A 24,086-nucleotide genomic window follows, 5' to 3' on the forward strand; every position below is an offset into this window, starting at 1 on the left:
AAAATATTAGTTAAAACAAAATTGCTAAAAATTAAGTAAACGCAGTAGCCAATACTTTGTGAAGGTTCAATAGGTCCAAAGAAAAAACGTATTAAGTTTCAACTGAGAATTAAATCTTTACCCTTTCAATTGAACCTCGTTTAATTTTTTTTTTTTTTTTTTGTAAGGGCGGATTGCAGGTCAGAATGTCAAACAAGATGAAATCTCCAACGGGTCAAACGTCAAATATTGAACAATTTGTATCTTTGGACATTTCGTCTGACGTTTTGACTCGATGGCCATTCTGAAATGTTTAGACGTTTTGACTCAATGGACATTTTGAAATATTTCGACGTTTTGAATCGATGGACAATTTGTCTCTACTTCGGATGTTTTGGCCTGTTCAGATATTACGACTCGTTGAACTTCTTGCCTCAATCGAAATGTTAGAAAAAAAAAATTTTTTTTTAGTGCGAAAGTTTTTAGGCTTAGCTTTCTCGTTCCGGGAGAAAAGTGAGGGTGTCAAGGGGAAATAGTAAAGTAATTTGTGTCCGGAATGCATTAACCTGTCGCTGCTCTTTAGAGCAGACTGTAATAGTGCATAGGCCATTTCCGGATTCGCCATATTGCATTCCGCCATATTTTATGTGGCTTGATGGTATCGACAGCCAGCAAAAGTTTACAGCCAAAGGAAGATGAGCGTTGTAATTCCGATACGAGGCAACCTGGTTTCGTCTTCGTTTGCAATAACAATGCTGACGCAACACCTGTCACATTTACTCTTAAAAACTCATGAAAATTCCTTCCTGATACGCCAATACATGACACCGAACATTTGAGGGAAGGTCCTTTCGGTTTGTGAATTTGGAGTGATACTATAGCACTCCACGCGTGCGCCTTCACAACTGCAAATGCCAGTTCGTGCTTAAGTACGGAAGATACCACGAAAACAGCGCTCCGAAACCCGTGGTATTTCTCCTAATAAACACCCGGCTAGCACGCAAACACGGTCTGAAATAAAGTAATTTCGGCAATATCACGCAAGCGCTTCCGTATTCGCCTAAATACGCGAATTCACATTTTGACTCGTTGGACAATTTGTCTCGTTAGACTGTTTGATTGCTGTGGGAATTTTTTGTCATCGGACAATTTGACTCGGTAAACATTTTGATCTTTCTGAACATTTTGACCTGATGCACGTTTTAACTCGGTTAACGCTTTGATCACAAGCGGGAGGGAGTTTGCTGCTGGTTCCGCCGATCACTGAAGTCACGGACACCCTTCCCCGAAGCATTCCCGGTGCATGGGACAGAATGAGACATTCGCACTGAGAGAGGGCCTCATAGTGGCACACGATGAAGGACATGTCGACTAATATATAATGACTGATATGCTTGTATTTGTACACGTATTTAATAAAAAAAGGACTGCTTTAAAACTGATGAGCGGACCTGGGAAATAAAAACAAAATCACATTATATAATCTGTCCTGGAATCGCATATAAGTAAAAAACAAAACGCATGACATGACTCACTAAACTCCCAAATAAAACAAAAATAAAATGATACAAAACTGGGTGCCAGAAAGCACGAAGAAGTTGTAAAAGTATAATATTTTTTTATCTGTTTATTTACTTACCTCGAAAAAGCATGCTAGAGCTGGAACGAATATTTTCGCTTTGCATTTGTACAATTTACATAATATTTGTACCAAACTCGCCGGCGATTCTGAACATTTCGCTAAGAATGACGGCAAACGTGAGCCAACTTTAAATGTACAAGGCTGCACGCACACAAACGCACGGACACTCGAATCTGTCTTTCGGAAATCAGGCGAAGGCGGTTAGCACGTTTCAGAACCGTACTACTACACTAGACTCAACATTGTTCGTAGTTTTCACGTCAATGTCACTTTCGTGGGCACCGTTTTCGTGCGCATTCGTGCTCTTGTATTCTCCGTCGTATGGACCGTCACCGTGATTTGCCCCTCGGGTAGGACTCTTGTCCTTGCTATTTGTCCGGTGAACGCCGTGGGGCTGGGAGCTTTTGCTGGCTGCAGCACATTGAAATCCTTCCATCTCGTGTGCTTTGTTTTGCTTGGTGGTTTCAGCAGAAGCTTGGGGCTCGCCTTCTTTTGCCCATCCGAACACCAGGTTATCGAGGACGGCGATTGGACACTCGATGCAGAGGTAGGGGATGGTGGCGAGTGCGTAAGCCGTGATTGTTACCCCTATGTGCTCTTGTCCCTGAAAGGCAACGAAATGATACAATCAAGCCTAGTTAAAACAAGCCCCATTAAAGTCTAGAGACAACATTTGCGCGAACAAACTGAGTAAATATATGAAATATTTTGTCTCGTTATTATGGACAACTGTCAGTACGGACAATTTAGGAGGTGACGGAGGCGTCCATATTAACGAGACACTGCTGTACGTTGCATTAAGACATTTTTTTTTAACCCACGCAATTTTTTATGCTAGGCATTGATTATAGGGATAATATCGAACATAGGCTAAATTTATGAGAATCAGCTCATTGCCCCCGGCTGGGCTTGCAAGGAAAAAAATCTCGAATACTACGCCGCTGACATTATAAAATATAAAACAGTTTGTTGTTGAGCGAGTTGGTGAACGTTTGGATGCATTGTTTTGCGCAAAATGACGGACACAAGAGAGAGAAAGAAATACAAGCGCTCGTGTTTGTTTCTCTCTCTTGTGTCCGTCTTTTTTGCGCAAAACCATGTTTCCAATACGTTGACATTCACCTTCAAATGTATGGCGCTAAACGGTAAGAAAGCCTAATCGGCCATATTTGTTGGAACCCTGGAACTCAATTTCAGCTTTTTTTTTAAATATATATTTTATAGAACAAAAAGGGTAGTAATGATTTTTGTTGTTGTTTTTAATTCTTGTTGTTTAACGATAGGAATGACGTTATTCTCACTTTTCAACATTAGAGTTATATTTCTGTGCGGTGAAACAGGAATTTATTCAATTTAAGAATCTGACGATATGTGTGTGTTACGTTTTAATTAACTAAAAAAACAAGTGCTTAAACTTCCTTAACATTATCTCATGCATTTGTGTTTACAGCAGCATTGGCGATATTGCACTGGCGGCATACATTAAAAAAATAAAACCGGTTATTTAAAGCAACCGTACCCTGTCTGATGGTAACTAAGCGCGGGCCGCATTTATTTCTGATCTGCACTCCCCCCTAAAATAAAACATTGATGTTTCAAGTTTTCAACAGACATAAAAGAAACATTAACACTGGGAAATAGATCATCAAACTCATATGTTCCGGTTGAACGAAGTTTGTTTGATCAGTGACTGCAAAGAGGTCTCGTCAGTAGGTCCTGAAATGCATAAGCTCGTAAGCACACGAACACATTTCTTTTTCTTGTTCTTATTTTCTTGCGTAGATTGTTTTGTCATAAAGCGCAGAAAACAAGGCTAATATATCAAAGATAATACACCAGTGCAAATGCAGATGACTGAAAAAAATGTGCGATATCTGTTGAAAAGGTAGGAAACGAAAATGCTAAAGCAGCTGTCAAACTGATCAAACTTCATACGAAAAAAAAGAAAAAGAGACGGTTTTTACTGCAGAGATGACGACATAATTATCTGCGAACGAGCCTTAAGAATGTTTAAAGGAGCTTTGCTTCGTACATACAGGGTGTCACAAAGGAAAATTTACACGGTCTTTTTTACCGCAAAAATAAACTAGGCACCGCCGAACGCTCATTCTCCGCCCAAAGGTAGAGCTAGAGGTCACAACCAGATGCCAAAGTTTCAGCCCGATCTGATACCTTATTCAAAAGTTATAAGTGATTTTCTGAAAATTTCAATGGGAAAACGCAGCCCATTTTTGCCCGTTTTCGGTTTCTGGTGCCATAGAGCCCCATGTGTTTGAAAACTCCGTCGGCCGCCATTTTCCCATTGAAATTTTCAGAAAATCACTTTTAACTTTTGATTAAGGTATGGGATCGGGCTGAAACTTTTGCATCTGGTTGTGACCTCTAGCGTTACCTTTGGGCGTAGAATGAGCGTTCGGCGATGCCTAGTTTATTTTTGCGGTAAAAAAGACCGTGTAAATTTTCTTTTGTGACACCCTGTATGTATTCGTCGTATGTTCGACGTGACAGGACTGCCACACGAGAAAGAAGTGCTTCTCAGGCAGTGTGGGCAGAGTGTCTCTTGTTTGATGTATTAGACGCGCGACCAGGGCTTTAGAGATTCCTATTATGGGAATTGACTCCACCACGCGCTCATTGTCTTCAGCCGTGCCTTGGCTGCGCAAGTGACGTAGCGATTGCAAAACCAGAAATCTCGCGCTAAGGGCACGAGCTCTCTTAACCTGCCACAGACTGTACAGCATTAGAAATCTTTCAAGTCCTCAGCCCTACTCCATCACTCGGCCCAAGACCCACTTTCCGCCTGCGCGGATCCGCACCATTAAAGTAAAGCCCGGCGCTCACCAATCGCGGCGGTACACTAATTTCATTGACTTTCTTGCCGACTGTCCAACTCAGAGCTCCAAAACGTGCATCCAACTTATACACACCATTCAAATTTTTACAAATCCTCAGCCCAGCGTGCGATCTCCTCAGCACAGCACGCGCGCTTTCGTCGCTTGGAAAGGCGAGCAAATCACGCGCCATGCGCACGAACACTAAAAAGGGAACCGACTGGCTGGCCAATCGCAGCGCGGTGCTCGCAATCGCGGCGGTCGGCGATCTCGCCTACTTGCTCGCCGTGTCCAACCTTAGAGCCCTTGTTTTTCGCTGCCGTCCCAAGACACTTGCCTCGAGGAAGGGCTGGTGAGACCTCCGCTCCCGGCGAAGGATGGCGTTGACTCCGAAGACAAAGACGTGCACGAGGTACACGGCGAACGAGAGCCGTCCCAGCGGGTAGAAGATCGGGTTGGAGAGGATCTTGTTGACGGGCCCACCGCGACCCGTCGCGCATGCGTACATGACCCAGGAGACGGCGAAGCCCCAGGCGAACCTGTGAAGGGCGGCGTAGACGTCGGACTCGAGGCGCTGGGGTTCGCGTCCCCGGTTCCAGGAGTAAGCGCCGAAGAGAGACGAGCAGGCGAACACCACCGCCACCGTCCACCAGAACGCCTGCGCCTTGATGGACAGCCGGTGCGGTTTAGCGGCCAGGTAGCCGAAGATGATTGCAGTGAAAAGCCCTGAAGCGTAGGTGAAGGCCTTGCCGTAAATGTAGATGTTCGTATCAATAACCGACCTGTGAAACGAAAAAAAATCGGCTGGCTTAAGACTGGTTCACTCATACGTCGCAGCGCTAAAATCAAGACTTAGAACAGAGCTTACGTGAAACTAACTAAGCACTTATTCAGCGCTGTATTACCAATAAAGCATGAGCTCAGAGCTGATGACCAGGGCTATTTACAACGTTTACTAACAGTTTTGTGCTGTATGTGTGAGCAAGCCTTTAAAGGTTCCTTAAAACGCAATGCAGGAGCAATAGCACTTTTAATTTTTAACTTTAGCTTTTAACATGCAGCTGTACATGCTATTGGAATAATATGTATACCGTTGCACGTGGCGAAGGAATTGTGAATGTACATAGGATTCTTCCTTTTCAGTCATGCATTTTTTTTTCGACAGCCCTGATATCATTATTGTCTGAAATGCAGTTACGCATCAAATCTGATAGCGAAATTCCTCCGCGTCCACAAGATTATTGTACCAATACGCAGTTACTACCCAATAGTACACAAAGTCCTTTCGTCAGAAACAAAGGAGCAGGGGAAAAAATGAAATATTAGCACACTATTTGCCCCCCCCCCCCCCTCTTCCCAACTCCACGAGTCCATTGGTCGCGCGGGTTATGACGTCATACCAAACGTTGCGATTCGTTGCTGACATTCTTTCTTACGGCCTTGATGCTGTGCGGCCAACATCAACCCGAGTGAGCAAGGTCAATGGAGGGTTTCTATATGAAGCTGTCGCGTTAAGAAAGAATGCGGAAACACTTTAGGCTTTTAATTAGGAGAGGAAAACTATACTCGGCGTTAACTTTGTTGGGCTAAGTTGTCGAGGCTAGTGTAGCTTCCGCAGTGACAGGGGAAAGGAACTGTCAAAGTTGCCCGAGTGCATGCGGATGGGACGCAACATGGAGCCACATGCTCAAGCAGCAGTGCGAGAATGCTAACTAGTGCAATCCACTTTTTACTTTGCAAAGTTAACGCCAAGTGTAAATTAACCCACAACTTTCCAGTTAATACGGAACTTTTGTTTCCTGCCACAATTGATGTCAACGTTTACAGAAAGTTATCCTCTTCGAACTGCAATACCAATGCCTCGGAGGCACGACCTGATTTGCCCAACAAAGGGCAGCGAGAGTGTCAGTATGCGATCTCGCCGCCTTCTAAATTAGCCTATCTTCACAGCTTGATCGCCCAACGCGATTAACACTACGTAGGTATATAGTTGTGTAATCGTTACAAACCGAATATCTGTTGAAATGACCAGAGACAAAGGCATGTAGTTGTAGAAGTGGGTGACTAATCCCAGGGCGAGGGAGGTTGAGAAAACAATCGCCACCATGATGGCAATACCCAGTTTCGGAAACCTGAAATAAAAAAAAAAAGCATGGTGCAGTGTTGTTGTTTCTTCTTCTTACGCATGAAATATATCGCCTATATGCAGCCATATTTTACCTTGACACGATCACCACGAGAATTACTGTTGTGACGATGGCCAGTTGAAAGTCCGCGGAAACGTACCAGAAATGCGGCAAGCACTGCGAAACCAAATGTATCAATGAGTGACCTTGCCTTAATTGTTCTCATAATAATAAAAAAAAAACAGTATGTATTTTTGTGGGAATGTTAGTGTCTATAATTTTTATTCGCTTCTAGTGAGCGATGTTGTTCCTTGAATGATCTTTGCACAGAGTCTGAAATCAAAATTATCGCGCTGGTGAGCCCAGAAACGATCATACCGGGAAAAGACGGAAACGAGGAAAGGAGGAAACGGCAATAGACGCCGGTCACAGAGAGCCGACTGGCTGGAGGATGCTGCTCGCTTCCTAGCTAGTCTAAGTGTCTGTTTTGTTGCGGTCGTCGTCATATTCACCATCTTGGGTTCATAGGATTTTGGAGCCCACTTTGGTATGCTAAAAAATTGCACTGAAAGCATTTTCATTAATGTCGGTGTCTATCGATTTGTACAGGTAGTCAGCACCTCATGCGTCTCTATCTGCGTCAATTTGATATGTGTATATCACCCTTCGATTGTTTCTTCCCTTTTATAATTCACTTTTTAATGCGGCTTCACCGCCTAAACCCATTACCGAAAGTTGCTGAATCTAGGGAAGGCACTGAGAAATCAGGCAACCATTTGCTTTGCTCTTTTTCTGTTTCAGAAAGTATCCCCTAGTTAGAAACACACTGAAAAGCCTACTCTTCAGGTAATACGAATATACGTACATACTCTGACTTCTCTCTATTGGATTCTTTATACTGCATACACGTTAGATATTCACAAAAAAAAACAACCTTTAAGCGTTGTAGGTATTTCAGTAACTAATGAATTCAATACGTTATTCGTGTTCATTAAGCCCTGAACCGATGTCTATTTTGTGGAGGAGGCCAGCTTTTTTTTTTTAAATTATTTATTTAAACCAGTTACATTTAGGCAGTTATTTTATTTCACTTTTTTTTTTTTTTTGGGGGGGGGGGGGTTACAGTTTCTTTCTGTGATGAATTGGAGTAAAGATGTCGCTTGGCATCCAGTACCCAAAAGAAAAAGTCTATTAGCAGACTGACGATTTTCTTATTCCTATTTGCGAACATTTCATATCAAGTTGGGCCAGCTGGATATGAAATGAAGAATTCACTATAACAGTAGCTGAGACGTTGGAAAGTAGTGAAATCATATCTGGCTACAATTGCTCTACTCCGTTTGTGCCTAAGTTGTGAACGAAAGGGAAGCTACGCACTCGCGAGACTAATCGCCTAATCCTGATTTTCGATCGTGCGTTTGAGTTGAAGCGTGATCTTGTGCCGGAACATTGATGTGCGACTGGTACAACGAGCACGTAGCTTCTACTGCACTCTCAGCTTAGGACCAAACGTAGTACACTCGTTGGGCTCGACGCGTCTCGTGAAAGTTATGACGACGTCCATTGAATTAGTTTCGGGAGGTTGGATCGGTTTTCTGTGGCCCTTTAGGGTGATCAAGGGGACGCTGTTTACTCATATAAGTCCGTTGGTAGATGCTCTTGATAACAAACTACTTATTTATAAGATAAGGTCGTTTCGTGTACGTGGAACTTTTTTTTCTTTACTTCATATTTACTGGTCCACGAGGCATAATTATTTCCCGTGTGTTGTGAGCTTGAGCGATATTATCTGTGTTTGTTGGGAGGGTCACAAGGCTTGACAGTCGGGCGAATTCCTTTGATTGTGTCCTTACTAAACGTGGCCTCGTGTACAATGATGGCCATAAATTTGTTTCTATTTTCCATGACTCCATGAAAGCATAAAAAAAGGTCACCGAACGTATCTGTTTTTCGTTTTTATGCTGTCATGCAGTGACGAAGATTTGCTTGTCTACTTCCTAAGAAGGGTCCGACTGTATCTCTTTCTTTCTTAGACGAAAGTGTCATAGCATTTGTCTGAACAAAACAATGATTTTCAGCATAGAAAATTGTTACTTGTAATTTCTGTATAAGTGTTCAGTGTGAATTATATTTCTAAGTCAATATCGGCGACATTTCAAAATACTTCGATCAAAAACTTTGTATTCTAATTTTTGAGTTTCGTTCGACAAACAGCGTTGTAGTAATTTACTTGATTGAAAATTGTGCTCCGTTGAGCTCTATGAAAGAATTAACATATGTTACCTTAATTCCAGAAAATTAATTATGTCAACAGAGTTTTATACTTTCTGTTACATTTCATAGGTTAATAACTCACGAAGACATACATATTTCAAAAAAACAATATTTTTGTCGACATTAAAACCGAGCAGTGTTGGAGAGATCTTGCAGTTCGTTATGTCTGCGCGGCTATTTCAACTAGGCTGATAGTACATCAATCTCTCGTGTTTCTGAACTTAGAAAATGTTACTGACAGGACTGGTTTTCGGTTTCTGGCGTTTCTTCAGTAATAGTAATAAAAGGTATCCGACATTTCAATAATTCCGGAATTGAATGCTACATTGAACAATTTTGTTTTGGGCTAACTGTGTTTCTATTGTTAATATTACTGAATAGAGTCGACTATAATAAATATTTCTGTGCACCATCAGCATAAACTTGGCCGACCTTGAGCTTTAAAACATATTCATTGAAATAAACTACTTTTTTTTTCTTTCTTACTTTCTTTATTTACTTAGTTTTTCACCGGCAATGAAGGTACGGACAAAATGCATTGGTGTCTCAAAGGGTTCTGACCCCTATACAGTTCAAGCCAGAGAAACAGAACAACAGCTGAAAACAGTATTTCGCAAAGCACATCGTAATATTAAATGTATTTTTTTAATTCCGGAAAACAAAATTAAAGTCAAAACTTGGCGTGTGTGATATTATTAAACAATCATAAAGCGAACCCCAAATTTGCAAAGAACATCGCGACGATCACAAAAATACGTTGTCTGCTCAGTCGGAAAGCCAATAAAAGAACTAATTTGAATTGCGCAAAGATCTGCAGCTTACACATGGGAGAGCGCGCGGGCTACAAGAAACGCTCACCATATTTGACAGATCGGTCATGTAATTGTGGGTCATGGTGGGGATCCTCCACCAGTGTACATCACAGGGTTGTTCCTTCAGGAACCACATGTCGTTCAGCAGCGGGCCCGTAGCGACTAGAGGTATCAGGTAGACAAATCCAAGAAGAGCCATCATGGACGGAACAAGCCTGCGTCGTGTAAAAGCGTAGTAACAAGGTGTTCAAAAAACGTGCTTTTTACAGTCCGTTTCACTTGAAGTACGACCGCAGCCGATAAAAGGAATCAACGGATTCATTGAAGCAGCACAAGAATAGCATCATCACGGCTCTCGTTTTCTTTGTGGTAAACGTGTGCGAATACCGCTTCCAATAGAATAGCCTTAACATATTTAGGAAAACCGGTTGCCGTGGCTTTCGGTTCCACTGTGAAGGCTAGGAATGACACGGTGCTGCCTGAGACGAAGCGATATTCACACACTCGTCTACGAGGGATTACCATCACCAGCTAGAACATGGGTCGCTAAACTATTTGGCTAAGGGGCCTGATCGGATATATGTCGTTGTCTCGAGGGCCTGAAAATAAGTACGTATATATAAATGAGGTGAAACGAAATAAATAATCCTTTCTATTGACAAGCGTTAAAATAAAAAAAATGAATATAAGGCAGACGAATACGTTCACATAATTTATAAATCCAATATTTTGAGGATAATGACATTACACAATAATTGTAACACAGAAAACGCCCCGGGCATCAGTTCAACTGCATAGGAACACTGGCACTTTTCAACGGGGAAGAAGACTACTAAGTATGATAGAACTCATGCTGACACCATGTAGTAGATACGGCACAGCATACCGACCTCAATGTACACGCAAATGAATTTTAACCGTGCGTAGTTAGAAAAATATAAAACACTTTGGCTAAGAACGATGAGGCAGGTGACAACAATGTACAATGAATAATACGACGAGAGGACACACTTTACGATAGGCAGTTCTCTCTTTCGATTATTTCTTTGGTATCTTCGTTTAGGCGGTTGGTGCGCGTGGCGGCACCGTTTCTTTACGCGCGCGCTTATTAAAGCGAAAGCCTTACTTTTCCCATTTCGCGAATGGGCTTCCGCGTGGTGACCGGAAGATGGCAATAGAAATACGTCATCAAGCACGCGCCACTCAGACGCGCCTCAGAAATAAGACACAAAGAAAAGCACAGCAAGGCAGGTGCATCGTCAAGGAAGCCGTGGAACTGGCGGGGGCGCCGCGCCTGAGCAGTGGGGGAGCGTGATGTCACCACCGGAGCACCGTGTGAAAAAGAAAGACGTGGCGCGCTGCTTGTAGAAACGCGCTGCGTGTAGAAATGCTTTCGCATTCCAACACGTCGGCAGTCCTAAATGTCTTCGTTTTTTGTTTTTTTTTGCATTTTGGTAGCAGCGGGCTTGTTGGCTTGTTGAAGGCGGGCCGTGCTTTGTTGGCAGAACCGTTGCTATCCCCTGGCCGGTCGGAAGACCTCCGCGTGCCGGATGTGGCCCGCGGGCCGGGGTTCGGAGACTCCTGGGCTAAACCAACCACTCAATAGAAAAAAGCGCAAGAACGTGGCGCATCTTACTACGCGGTTGGTTTATTCGGTGAGAGCCAATGCGCTAAGGACAACGAGCGCTGTGGCGGCGAACGTTTGGCTGTGCAGGATTGGCTCCATGCATGAGGTCTCAGCGTCGGCCGTGGTCGCACTTGAAGGGCCACGAAACAATTTGTGCGCGGGGATAAATATTCTTAAATTGGGATTTTACTTATCGCATAACGCTCAAGAAGGAGGGCAGAAGGGCAAACAACTGCTTTTTCGTTGCGGAAATTTTTGAACATAGCGTACTATTTCTCCCCGCTTTCCCTTCGAAAGCTCTCCGCCTTTTCGCTACGATACATCCGCGGTACACACCGAAGCACGCCAGCCGACCCCTGCTAACGCATGTAACACGAGCATTGCGTCATGGAACGTATGCTCTCGTCGAAAATCAATCGCTTTGACGAATGTTTGGATTCGCCTTCCTGGCCAATGAGCGCCGTGACGGCAGTTATCTTCACTTACAAACGACACGTTTCGTGGTGTGCTTAAGGAAAACACGCTGGAAGCTCGGAGTCATCGCATCCGGTGAAATGCTACGTCAGGGCCACATGATTCCCTATTTCGCTTTTGAGTTGAGGAGGAAAGCTAAGCTGGAAGGAGTTGGAAGACCATTTTCTGGCCCCTTTAAATTAAGATAAAGTACAAAACAAGTATGTCTGTTCCTTGTGCGTTTAAACATGCGATTTGCAACTGTAGTGATTCATGCCTTAAGTGGGCACTAAACCACTCTCTGCGATGGTCATGACTCAATCTATAGGCTCTACACGTCCTAAAATTATCAAAACATTACAATGATGCGTGGCCGATATCTGTATTAAAATCGGTATCAAAAGAACGACACCAGATGGCGCCATCGGCCAATGAAGGGCACAGGCCTGTCCTTCCTCCTGCGACAATGACCTCTAGTGCCCGCAATTGTTTCCAGGTAATTGATATTTAGTACCAATTTTAATTAAAAAAATCGGCCACGCCTTAACGCAATGTATGTCTTATATACGATGCTTAGAGTTCATAGATTGAGATATGACAACAAACGAACTATCGCAGAGAGTTGTTCAGTTTAGCTTCTTTTATACTCAGGAAACATAAGGCGTGGTGAAACCCGACCATCATTATCGCTTTGTAGAAAAGGATATTGCGCCACTCGCTGGTAAAACTACCGATGAACAAATCCCAAAGCAAGGAACATGAATGCAATAAGTCACGCCCGGTGTTTTTTAGGCTCTACGTGACTGTGATTCTGTCACTACTCTGAAGTCGCTTTCTAACTTTGTTGGTACATGGCGTGTGCTAAAGATATTAGAATAAACCCTTTAAAAGTTTAATAGGCTCTGACGCTGTAAGAACAGGAGCTTACTTCAAAAAGATCCACCTTCAGAAGTAATGGAACTTTGTGATCAATCTATATATCACGGGAATGAAGCACTTTGTTCCGAAGTGATCGAGAAGAATTTCACATCTTTCGACACTGCGGTACAAAAGTAGGCCACCAGCCAATTTTAACGGTTAAATCTTTTCAGTTAACAAACTGTCGCCTTTTATGCCAAAGAGGAACCTTCTAGAATAACACTTACACCATTAAAGAGATAATTACAAACTAGTAAGCACCTACGTTTAACGTGGCTTAAAAGTTTCATCACCAAACTGTGTGCTCTGTTTCTACTTGGCAGTTTTTATTTTTCCCTTTTAAAATGGCGCATATTATAAATCTCATGTGAACTAATACTCGAGGCTTTCACGTATTAAGCACACACCTTACGGAATTCTAGGCTTCGAAATAAATCATTTATCTTTAACGGCGTCGACCACTTACCTTATGTATCTTCTGATGAGAGGAACCAGAACGAGGAGGTACGTAGCCACTTTCGGCGTTGGGGTTTTCACTAAGATGTATCCTGATAAAAAGCCACTGGAAGGAATTAGAGAGTAAGTCGCACGGAGTCTATACTTGTTCTCTAAGACTTTTCAATTATTAGGAGAACTCCAAGTCTAGAAACTCAAGGAGAAGAGGAAATAAGAGCGCGCGGGAACCTCGCAATGCCGAGCTATATAAGGACAGATTGAAGACGCAATGGGCAGTTGCCATTACCTTCACTGGGGGGGGGGGGGGGGGGGGGAGGGCTGTAAACGTTGAAGACGTAGCACTCTAGTTATAGCGCTATTGATTTTGGGGCGAAGGTAATCCGAATAGGACATCAAAATGCTTGAGACACTGACAATTGTGCGGTAAGCCTCTTTCTGATGATCAATCACTCGACGAATCAAAGTTTAATTTTATTGTGCTTGCCAGCAGCTCGGAAGTTTTTACGGTAAAAGAAACATGTACAGAACGTTTCTTTTTTTTTTTTTTTAACGCGGGCCAGCCCCCTCCTTCAAAAAGCACAGACGGCACAGGAAAGAAATGTCGATGTCCCGTTGATATCTGACGAAGGGCACGTTTGTACAATTAAAAAAGTTCGTTGTAATGATTTTCTAATATGTTTAGCAATAACTTTTAACTAGTAAATTAAAAGGTATGGTTTCAATTAAAAACGTTGTGGGAGTCATTATAAGCCATTATATCAATCACTCTACAAAAATATATGGCGCACGGAGCATTTTTATAGCCTCCCGAAAGAGCGCTCACCTGTTTTGTTTTGACCTGCTTTGAAGTTTCGGGTTTTCTATCAAAACAAATCTCCGAGCGAACGGTCCTGCTCCGCCATGGTCAAAGCGCGAATCTCACGCACCCACTGTTCGCACTACGAATGTGACACAAACTGTCAAGGCTCATTCTTGTATTGCCATGCGAACATCATAGCGTTTCTTTTTGCCCGATCGTGCCACACGTCCTTCTCTCCTACAGGGACACGAGGCGATAGTCGCGTGATTTGGCCACGGCAAGCGGGGGCACTAACCTGGACACTTGGCGAAAAAGTCGGCGAGAAAAGCGACGGCCGCGATTCGCCAGCGCTGCGCTTGACCTTGTTGCTTGTCAATGATGGCCGCTGGATTCCTCGCCGACTTTGTCGCAGGACCGCTGACGCAAAGATTCGCTCCGATAGGGAACCAAAACCTAGATACGCGTCTAAATTAAACGTGTAATCTGGTTTTCGCTTCTTTTTTTTGTTGTTGTTGTAGTTTTTCGGAAGGACGCAAAATGCTGCTGCGCATGCCATTTTTTTTTTTTTCTAAAATGCGCCAATATCGTGGTTTTCAATGAAACCCAGAATATTTCAAATTGAACCCACACGTCACAAATAGAAGAAACGTTGATTCCTCAAAAATAATTAGAGCCCAAATATACCGAACCTTAATTATTTTTTCTAAACAGGCCCTCTGGCTGAAACCAGAAGGACATGAACCTTTTCTTTGTGCAACTTCTATACTTTCTAGGAGTAGTTTGGCCCGCGTTTCAAAACCCACCCTGTATAATAAAATTAAGTACTCCAAAATGCATGAGTTTCAGTCTCTAAAGGCACAAACTCCCCCCAAAAAATTACGATGTCAGTAAACTGTGTGTCTGAAACAAGTTGAAAGTTGTGCAGCTGGGCACTTTCTCTTTGCAACTTTAATTTACTTTTAATTTGAAGGTTTTCCTTTAAATTATAATGTGGTTAAGTGTATACTTCGGGCTGGGCAATTTCATTATGGTTTAGTTCCACTTCGAAACCCATCGACAGACGATTTTGCAGCTCATAAGCCAAGCAATCGACTCGAACCCCAACTTGCGCATGGTTATTCTTATGGGGAGCGTTCTTAATGACGAAAGTTATGTCAACGTTACCAATTATATCCTCTAATGTAGATGTTGTGTTGTTTTTATATAACGTGATATGGGATGGATTTACGTACGTGATTGCGAAGAAGCTCACAACACCCAAGAAGGAATTCAATTGGCAAGAAAAAAATATATCGTTTGCCATTCTTCTCGACACTACGGTTAAATCGGCTGAAGAGAAAAACAAAAAAGAATATTAATTCCTCAGACAATATGTTTTAGAAATATTAGCTTTTTTTAGTTGATTTTGTGTGTTTCTTATATTGTCAGTGACTATGGCATCCATCACAAAGCACTCGCGGTTTCAATTTGTATTTTTACCATTCTCCACAATAGCTCAAAACAAGCGATTTCAATTTTATCGGGAACGCCCAAACTGAAATGCGTTTTTTTTTATATTAATAATAACGCTATGCCGTGAATAAATTCTTTTTTTTTCAATTATCAGAACTTCTACTGACTAACTCACATTTTTATAGTGGCCATTGTGCTGCCAGGATGGCCATGCAAAGTTTGGTAAGCCGTGTAACTACTCGCGCCACAATGATGCTCTATCGCGAACTGGACTTGCGAAGGTTCCTGGGCTTACCGTTCCTCTATGGACGCGAAAGCGCTTTCTGCGCTCACATTTTGATGCCGATACCGCATAAGTTATTTCTACGAAACAGGCCCGTTACACAAGAGCTCACATTTTTTGTGATTTTTTCAGCTTTACTTGTACTTCGTTTAACCTTAAGACGCAGCCGACCCAACGTGGTGACGGGACCGATCAGAGAGCGTAAAAAGCGCACTGTCATGGTGTTCGTGATGTTTATGCATATGTTGTATTGCCGCTGAACCAATCATAAACACAAAAGGCAGAGTGACTTGCGCTTTTGATGCTGCTTGATCGGTCTCATTAGCGCATAGCATCGGCGACGTCCGGGGCTAAGCCGAAATATAGTAGAACTAAAGCAGGCATGCACCGACATTTTTTTAAGTTTTCGCAGTGAGATCGAGCGCTGACACAGATTGGACAGGAATGCTCCATGAGGCATTCGGCTACCATCGTGCCCAGTTAGTGGGGACGCTCGGCGCCAGGATCGGGTCCAACCGGTGAGGTGGCGCCATCCTATACGGCGAGAAACTGAGAGAGAGGAGGAAATGTAATAGCGTGCCGTGACGTCAGCTTAGTGCCGAGCTCTGCAGCTCTGACGTCTCCGAAGGCTCTCACCTCCTCACTCCCTCAGTGCATCACCATCGCTAATGGACTAAAGGGCGTGGCTTATTTGTTCGCTCACGCTTCTAGATTCGTGGTTCGCTCTTCGGTCTACGTATGGGCGAATGATACAATTTCATTGGTTCATGAGCAATTGTTAGATTCCTGAGAAGCACCCCGGCCCGCATTTCTTAAAGAGGTCAGAAAATAAACTTTGGGCTCCGATAAAAACTATTTAGACTGATTTCAGTAATCGCCTATCCTTTACTGGGCCCACACACACAATGAAGAGAATAGAAAGTCTAGAACCTGCTTTTCAAATGCTAAAATTTAAAAATACAGCGGACTATTTCGTATTTCTATCCTTTCCTTCGAAAGCTCTCCGCCTTTTCTCTGTAATACATCCGCACTACCCAAAGCCCGTGGGCCGATCCCCGCTCACGCATTGGACACGATCACGGCGCCACTCGGACGTATGCGCTCGTCAACGATCAATCCGTCGACGAACATTTGGATTCGCTTTCTTGGCCAATGGTGCCGTGACGGCGCTAATAATTACTTGCGAATGGAAAGTTCCATGGTGTGCTTAAAAAGCACTCTGGAAGCTTGGAAGCACCGCATTCCCGTAAAATGCTTCGTCATGACGACGAGATTACTTATTGCGCTATTGATTAAGAAGTTTGAAAATAATCTTCTTGCTGCAGTGACTATGGTGTAATGAGACATCCCATGGACTGTTTACGGACTGTGAATATTTTAGGCTGTGTTTGTTTCTTTAAATATTGAATCATTGTTTTATATAATTCAAGTGGCACTGAACTGTTCAAACAAATCAAGGACGTATTTGAGACGTGCAGTTGTATTGCATATCCCTCAGGATGTAGGAGTGGCCGAGGATAATCCACGTGGCCGACAGGACTCGCATGCCGTGCACGAATCCCAGTTCCTTGCTGTAGTCTCCGAACTGCGGCATCTGCATCAACTTCAGGATGGACCGCCGCAGAGAGAACGCCAGGAGAACTCTACAAGGAATACCTGACAGAAATAAATAAACGCATGCTTCAAACCGGCTGTCGAGTGTGCATGAAAAGATGCAAAATAGTCATTTTTCCAGCCACAAAAAAGGTCGTTTTGGACACAATAAAAAAAGCGTAAGCTCAAATTCTAAAATGCCTATGTAGCAAACAATGTAAGCAATATATGTTGTTTTTTTTGTTTTTTTTTTTTTGCTTTTTTAATATACATAATATAATATAGAATGCACTGGCTCTGTGACAGAAAATAAAACACTGTCATTCGGCACCTACAAATGAACCAAGTCTTGGAGAAAGCTGAACCTTCGTGTGTGTCTGACGGCAGCGGTGGGAACGGAATGCGGAACTTTAAAAACATGACGTCATCTCGGTCACGAGATCAAACATAAACACCAGATTTATCTACGAAGGGATATCCAGCTATGCCTAACATTTATTTTGAACCATAAAATGGCATTGTGGTTTCCTGTGGCATTTAATGACGTGAAAAACACTTGTCAAAAATAAATGTCTTACTGTGTTCTTTCTGATAGGATGGATGATTGGGCGAGTTGGTGAACCATACTTGACGGTGACGGCTCAGGGAAAAGCAACCTCACACCAGACACTTCCTGAGTGTCTGGTGTGAGATTGGTTTTCCCTGCGCTGTCACCGTCAAGTAGTGTTCGTTCTGGCTGAAAAAGGCTTTTCTGTTATATTTTCTACTAAAATAAATACTACAAATGCTTACAATGCGATGCCTTGATCTCACGGATAGTAGATTTAGGTGACTATCGACCCAGAAAGAAATTTGGTTGTTTGTTTCTTTTTGTGATCAAGGTAACGTCATGTTCTAAAACTTTGACAAGCTATTACAATCGTTAGCGTTCCATTCACACGGAGTTTCAGCTTTCTGCAATATTTAGTTCGTTTACAGGGGCCGAAAAACCTGGGATAATTTTCTCTCACGGACCCCGTAGGCAGACGGAAAACTTTAAAAAAATCGCGGTTAGCCGGTCCGTTACTTTCAAACTATCAAGACCTAGCAAAAAGAAAGCTTAACTTTGCCTTTAACATTCTGATAACTTTGAGATTGCGTTGCGCGTGCATTATGCGTTTCCTATTATTTGTTAGGATTGGTTGCGGTGATATTTGAGTGGTTTCGTACGGACTCCACATACGACTCACTAAATACTTTCCGGGTTTATCAGAACTATCGAGACAAGTGAAACTTATTCAGGAGTGGAGTGGGTGAGGAGTATGCTTTATTGAGGAATTAAGATAGGTTCTGCCTGTGGGGAACGTGGCACGGGGGGGGGGGGGGGGGGGTGCCCATGGGACTGTGGCGTACAAAGGAGAGGAAGACGAGGATGGGTGGCACGGGTCAGGGCGCGGACGGCGGGTTCAAGAATAGTCATTTACGAAATGGCGAAACATCAAGGCGCTGCCTCCAGCATGTCCAACTCTGAGACGGTGAATTCTTTACACCCTGCATTGTAATTTTTTTTGGGCGGTAGAGGTGGGGCCTTATCGAGCGCTAGCTAGAATGAACACTCCAAATGCTTCTTTCGGGGGTGCTTGTTGCGTCTTGATACCTTAGTCACCTTGTATTCCGAGGAGCTCTTGAATTAACTGAAGAAATCGTGAGGCGGGGAGGGGAAATTAACTTAAGGCTTCTCTATCGGGAACGACATCATATCGAACCGGAAACGGCCGGCAAAAAACGGGGATAAACACATCATCTCAGAGGCTTCGTGTTGGTCCCCGTTTTTTCGCCTTCGTCTCGTTCTTATTATGTCGATTACCAACCAGCTTGCCTGCTTAATAACGTTGTCTCCAATTATCCTTGAAGAATGCGGCGTGCTATTTTAGAACAATTAAGGCCACGCTACCGTCGACGCGCGAGTGTTAAAGAAACTGAAGGTAAAAGGGACGGGAGGAGGGAAGAGGAAAGCCTATTCTGTAAGAGCACTGTGGACGCCAAGAGCCCATTGCTTAATGGAAAAGCGCTTGCATTGCTTATTGAAACAGCGCAGACTTCATATTTAGGTCTAAATGGATGTTCCACGTCATCATTCGCTTAGCTGATTTCGTGTATCGCAGGGATTGGCTTTTGAGTGTTTTGAGGGTAAGTAGACGCGCAGGTATTTCTTAGGGTGTACGTCCGCTGCGCTATTCATTGCTGCGTTCTGATCCGCCTTTAACGTCATGAGATCACGTGGGGAGGTGTACCCTTCGTCACCCATGATTCGGCTGCACGCGCCTACGATCGCCTTGTGTACCGCAGGCTCGCGTGAGTTTTCGAAGTCCAGCTGGTTGCCGTGTCTTTCGTCTCATCATTGTGACGTAGACATGGGTGTCCGGCTACCGATTCCACGGTCCGGGTTTGATTCTCTACTGAGCCGTTGTGTAAACCTTCGTGTTACGATTAATTCTTTTTAATAATTACGTACAATAAGTATGGTACACTACGTCGTCTATGTGCTTCTTTCTACCATTTGTGGACTCGGTATACTTCTGTTGCCTTGGCCTGTGTGTCGCAATTTATCGCTACGTTCAAGGGTAGCACTTTTGAACGAAGTAGAAGTGTGTAAACAAGACAAGCGATGACTTTCAATTGAAGTTTCAACTGGAAAACAAACACTGAAATAAACAAGAGCATACAATACCATTATGGTAATTCAGCACGTCTACAGATAAAAAAATCTCTCTCCTATGCAGATGGACCCAATTTTGATTTACGCAATGCAAAGTCCCTTCTTTTTTATTGTGTACGCCTCAAATGTTTCTCTAGTCATCTGAATTCCGCTGCTTCCTACTATGGTGACGTGATAAAAGTCGGAGTGGCATCAACCCATAGTCAGAAGGGGAGAGATCAAGATGACCGGAAAAAGTTTAGAGGCTTTTTTTTTAATTCAGGGCATCCTTTTGCGGTTTAAAATGTTCCATAGATTATGGTATGTGTTTTTAGCTATCAATTTGTAGTGTCGTACGAACAATCGACGTTTATCGTGGCTTGTGTTTAAGAGATTCGGATATGGGCATGGGATTTTTTCAACGGGCATGGAACATTCGAGGGACCCGAATACTTAAAGCATGTCCCCGTACCAACGAAAAAAAAAATGATGTAAGATGTGTGATTCTGAAGGCAAGAAAGAGCCTCGCGGACAATTCCGTGGAAGCTGTGTTCTGCATCAATAGAAAACAAAGCGCTAGACAAAGGTTTGTCTCCTTAGAAAGCTTGGTAATTTCTTTTTTAAGGACAGCTCTAATTCGGGTTTTCTCTAGTTTTATGCGATTTCTTATAACCCGACTCGGGGGCTAATTTTCTGAGTTTATCGTCATTTGCCGAAAACCCGAAACCCTATAGAACTAACCAGACAAAAACATAATCTTATAGTTCCTCATAGCATTCATACATAAAGTTAGAGTGGTAACTGCATCATCAAGTTGACGTTTCTCGAAACATTTTGACTCCCAAAAAATCAACACATGATCGTCTGGGTCATTTTTACCTTGCCGTCGTGGTTTTATCGCATCCTCCCGGTCGTGAACGGATCTCCAGCACTGGAGCAAGTCAAATGCAGTTCCGAGGAGCAATAAGAAAATCCAAGCTCCGTAGATGCTTCTGTAACCATGAAGGAATAACATTATTTCCTTAGCCGCAAACTTCATAAAAATTTCGTATAGATACTGCCAATGTCATTTTTGACTCAAAGCGAATTACAATTGGTACTTCGAGCGAACTTAGCATTCAAAGGGCCATTCAAATGTGACCAGCTACTATTTTTGATCTTATTGGGGTCAACAGAACATCGCAAAAATCAATAGCCCAATGGCGCACTCGGCTGCCAAATTCAAAGCACACTCACCGAATGGTGACTTCGCGCCATGTTTTATATTTTGCAATTTACCCTGCCATAGTACTTTGTCCGGAAACCCATTTACGATCACATTCGAGGTGTTTGCGTCATGTCCAAGGAGCTTAAGTCTGGTTCGCACATTTGAGTTTCAGCGTGACGCACTGTGCAGTGCCGCTTGTGACTGCGCTAATACGGGAGAGTACACTGGCGCCATCTATCGAGGATCCTTGGTACACTTCAGGTAGCCTTATACTTTTCTAATATTTTACGCATCAATTCATGACCTTGAATTCTAAATGTTGCTTAAAAAATAATTTTTCTGGATATTTTAATTTTTTATGCCACTTTTTCCCTCTTATTTGATTTTCTTATTGAATCATCGTTTAACAGCCCTTCGCTGCCTTCCTTGTCTTGCACTCAGCCCATCGAAACGGTAAGTATAAGTGAGGATAACGTGCGTTGCTGGATGTTAGACCAAGCGTGTGAATGTTGGTCTCTAATATTTTCCTGGGCGCCTTAATGACTGAATAATTTAAATATTGTAGAGTTTGCGATACAAAATCAGCGGCATAAAAGAAAATTAAGCATTTATTTCTCCTCCTGTTCCCGTTTCCGCGACGCCGCTAGTGATGACCACTTTTTTTATGTTTGCATTTTTACCGCAGGTGACGCCAAGTTGAGCAAAAAGTTTTTTAAGCAAATGTCTTAAGAAATTATAAATTTTACGCGCAAGAAATTCGCGATTGGCCGCGAACTAAGCTGCAGTTATAAATCGAATTCAACCAGTTTCTGCGCTAACTGGTAACCGAATACATTTTTCAGACGCAGGACTGAACTGGAACCAATACCGCTCAAATACACTACGGCATACCGAACCAAAACTTTAGCAGAACCACACTAATGACTGAATTGACACACTGATTTTAATATTCCGTTCTCGCTAACACTGAGCGACGCAGCTACCGGGAACACGACTTTGCGCTTTCCTATACATTTTGCTCCACAGAGTATTGGTGCTCACCTAACTTTAGAGCTGGAGTAACTCCCCCAAAAGTGGACCTTACTTACACTAGCTTTGGTGCCTGCTAAATTTCCATCTATAAACAAAAAATACTGCCGATCACTTTTTGGCGCAAACATTTTCGCTCTTTCTCTCGTTATGTTTACCTGGAATGATACTAGTAATTAACAAAACGTTCCTGCGTAAAGGGTCTAGTACAAAATTATGGACGCTTATGAGTCATATATGCAATACTCTCGTAGTTTTTTTACAAAGGGCAAAGTAGATGTACGGGTATTAATATTCTCGCAGCAGCAATGATTGTTCTGTATAAACTTTTCTACTCAGAATAGCAAGGAAACTGGCTGGTATGTCACTTTCCTTCTTTGTTTCAAACATTTTTTTATTCGGTCAACACTGGTGCGTTATTGAAAATAAAACTGTATGACCCATATGATATATTTCTCATAACGCCGAATGAAAGAACCATTTTTCATATTATATACATTTTTCTCAAGGAAGAACGCTCAGGGCAATCGGATGCCCGGCACTTCTTTTCTTCATACTTTTTCTGTAATATGACAGATAAATGGGATTGTTTTGTCCAAGTGTCTATAATAACTTACTAAAATTCTACATTTTAATTAATATGTCGCACTCTTGATGGTAATTTTTTGTATTATACATGCATAAGATTGTGTAAGTCATCTTCAACCGCCTATATTGGTAAATTCAACTGATCGCTCAACATTGTAAAACCCGAGACGTAGGACAAAAGGAGAAGAAAACAGGGGACAACACAGACACAGGGCACTGTGTTGTCCCCTTTTTCTTCTTCTTTTGTCCTACGTCTCGAGTTTTACAATGTTGAAAATTCACCAGCTCGCTTGCATCTTCTCTGTAATTTCTTCGACTGATCGAGCTACTTAATTTCAGGTTTTTGTTCATATCGGTCTTTTAGGTCGTATTTTGGAATATGGGGCGTAGGGGTGCAAAGGGTTGTTTTTGTTAGTTTTTCAGAAGTAAAGGTGTATAATTTATAACAGGGTTAAGTTTCATTTATAAATAATTGAAACCACGAAAGTTTGACTCACATAATCGCAACTTGACGTTGATCCAAAACAACTGGAACGTTTACTCGGCACCAGCCGACATTAAGCTGGATTTTATACTTGCCAAGAACTAGAGGAAAATAAATGGTCAATTTAGCTCTGCCGGAATGAGGGCCATCTATTTTTTTTTTTTTTTTTGCTAAATATCAATCGTTTAACAAGCACATATGTGGTGGTATCAACCTTTTCAGAACGCAGATATCTGTTCTCAAAGCTTTCGCACTATGTTAAAAACAAAATCCTTCACCGTAGAACAATATTAGCACAACCATAAAATTACACACTCGGCGACTTAGCGGTGCAGAACTAATAAGATGTATAGAAAGTTCAATGACGAATCGTGTAAAGCTTCAGAACTTACAAAATTAGAGCGTATTTGCATCACAACTTAAAATGCTTAAAGTATGCAAGTAATGTATTAAAATTCGGATGATGGCAAATGTTTTTCAAACTCGAAATATATTGAGAGTCGACTATTCCTAGTACTTCTCATCTATGCTGCCAACTTGTAGCTAGAATTAATAGCAGTTTTGAGTATGTTATAAAAGGGGCGGTGCAACGATATTAACGCTGACTTGATTTGCAGCTTGTATTTTCATATTGTTTTTATAGACACAAATGAGAAAGCACGTCCCAGAGGAAACGAATCGTTAGCCAATCTGCAGCGGCGTGTGGCGGATTCGGGAATCACGGGGTCACGTCACTGGAGTAGATGCGAAAGTCCATAAAAGCAGTCCCCCTTCGCTGCTACACCCGCTGTGAGAGTGTAGCGATCCGTCTTGTGTTTCGATCGCTCGCCTCTACCTTCGGCGTTGCTAATCCTTG

General features: G+C 42.6%; 1 protein-coding gene and 1 pseudogene across 1 annotated transcript; both read right to left on the reverse strand.

Moving 5' to 3' along the window:
- Positions 1–1,832: 1,832 nt before the first annotated feature.
- LOC8025188 (nose resistant to fluoxetine protein 6) lies at positions 1,833–9,863 on the reverse strand. Its single transcript, XM_040205644.3, has 5 exons — positions 9,711–9,863; positions 6,673–6,755; positions 6,462–6,584; positions 4,790–5,234; positions 1,833–2,225 (listed from the first exon to the last, which is right to left on the reverse strand). Exons 1-5 carry the CDS (start codon positions 9,861–9,863, stop codon positions 1,833–1,835), a joined length of 1,197 nt encoding a protein of 398 aa, XP_040061578.3.
- A 7,242-nt stretch (positions 9,864–17,105) lies between these two features.
- LOC120836644 overlaps positions 17,106–24,086 on the reverse strand; it is a 90,246-nt pseudogene continuing 83,265 nt past the window's right edge.

The sequence above is a fragment of the Ixodes scapularis genome, unplaced genomic scaffold (genome assembly GCF_016920785.2).
Source record: "Ixodes scapularis isolate PalLabHiFi unplaced genomic scaffold, ASM1692078v2 PGA_scaffold3__209_contigs__length_174095766, whole genome shotgun sequence".
In the NCBI taxonomy this organism is placed as follows: Eukaryota; Metazoa; Arthropoda; class Arachnida; order Ixodida; family Ixodidae; genus Ixodes; species Ixodes scapularis.

Bases quoted from the DNA above. Each gene is read 5' to 3' on its own strand.
- LOC8025188 (XM_040205644.3), bottom strand. From the start codon at position 9,863: ATGGCTCTTCTTGGATTTGTCTACCTGATACCTCTAGTCGCTACGGGC. The intron at 6,756-9,710 runs GTGAGCGTTTCT...TTGGTTTCGCAG, and splicing joins TGACCGATCTGTCAAATATG to TGCTTGCCGCATTTCTGGTA. The intron at 6,585-6,672 runs GTAAAATATGGC...TTTTTATTTCAG, and splicing joins CTCGTGGTGATCGTGTCAAG to GTTTCCGAAACTGGGTATTG.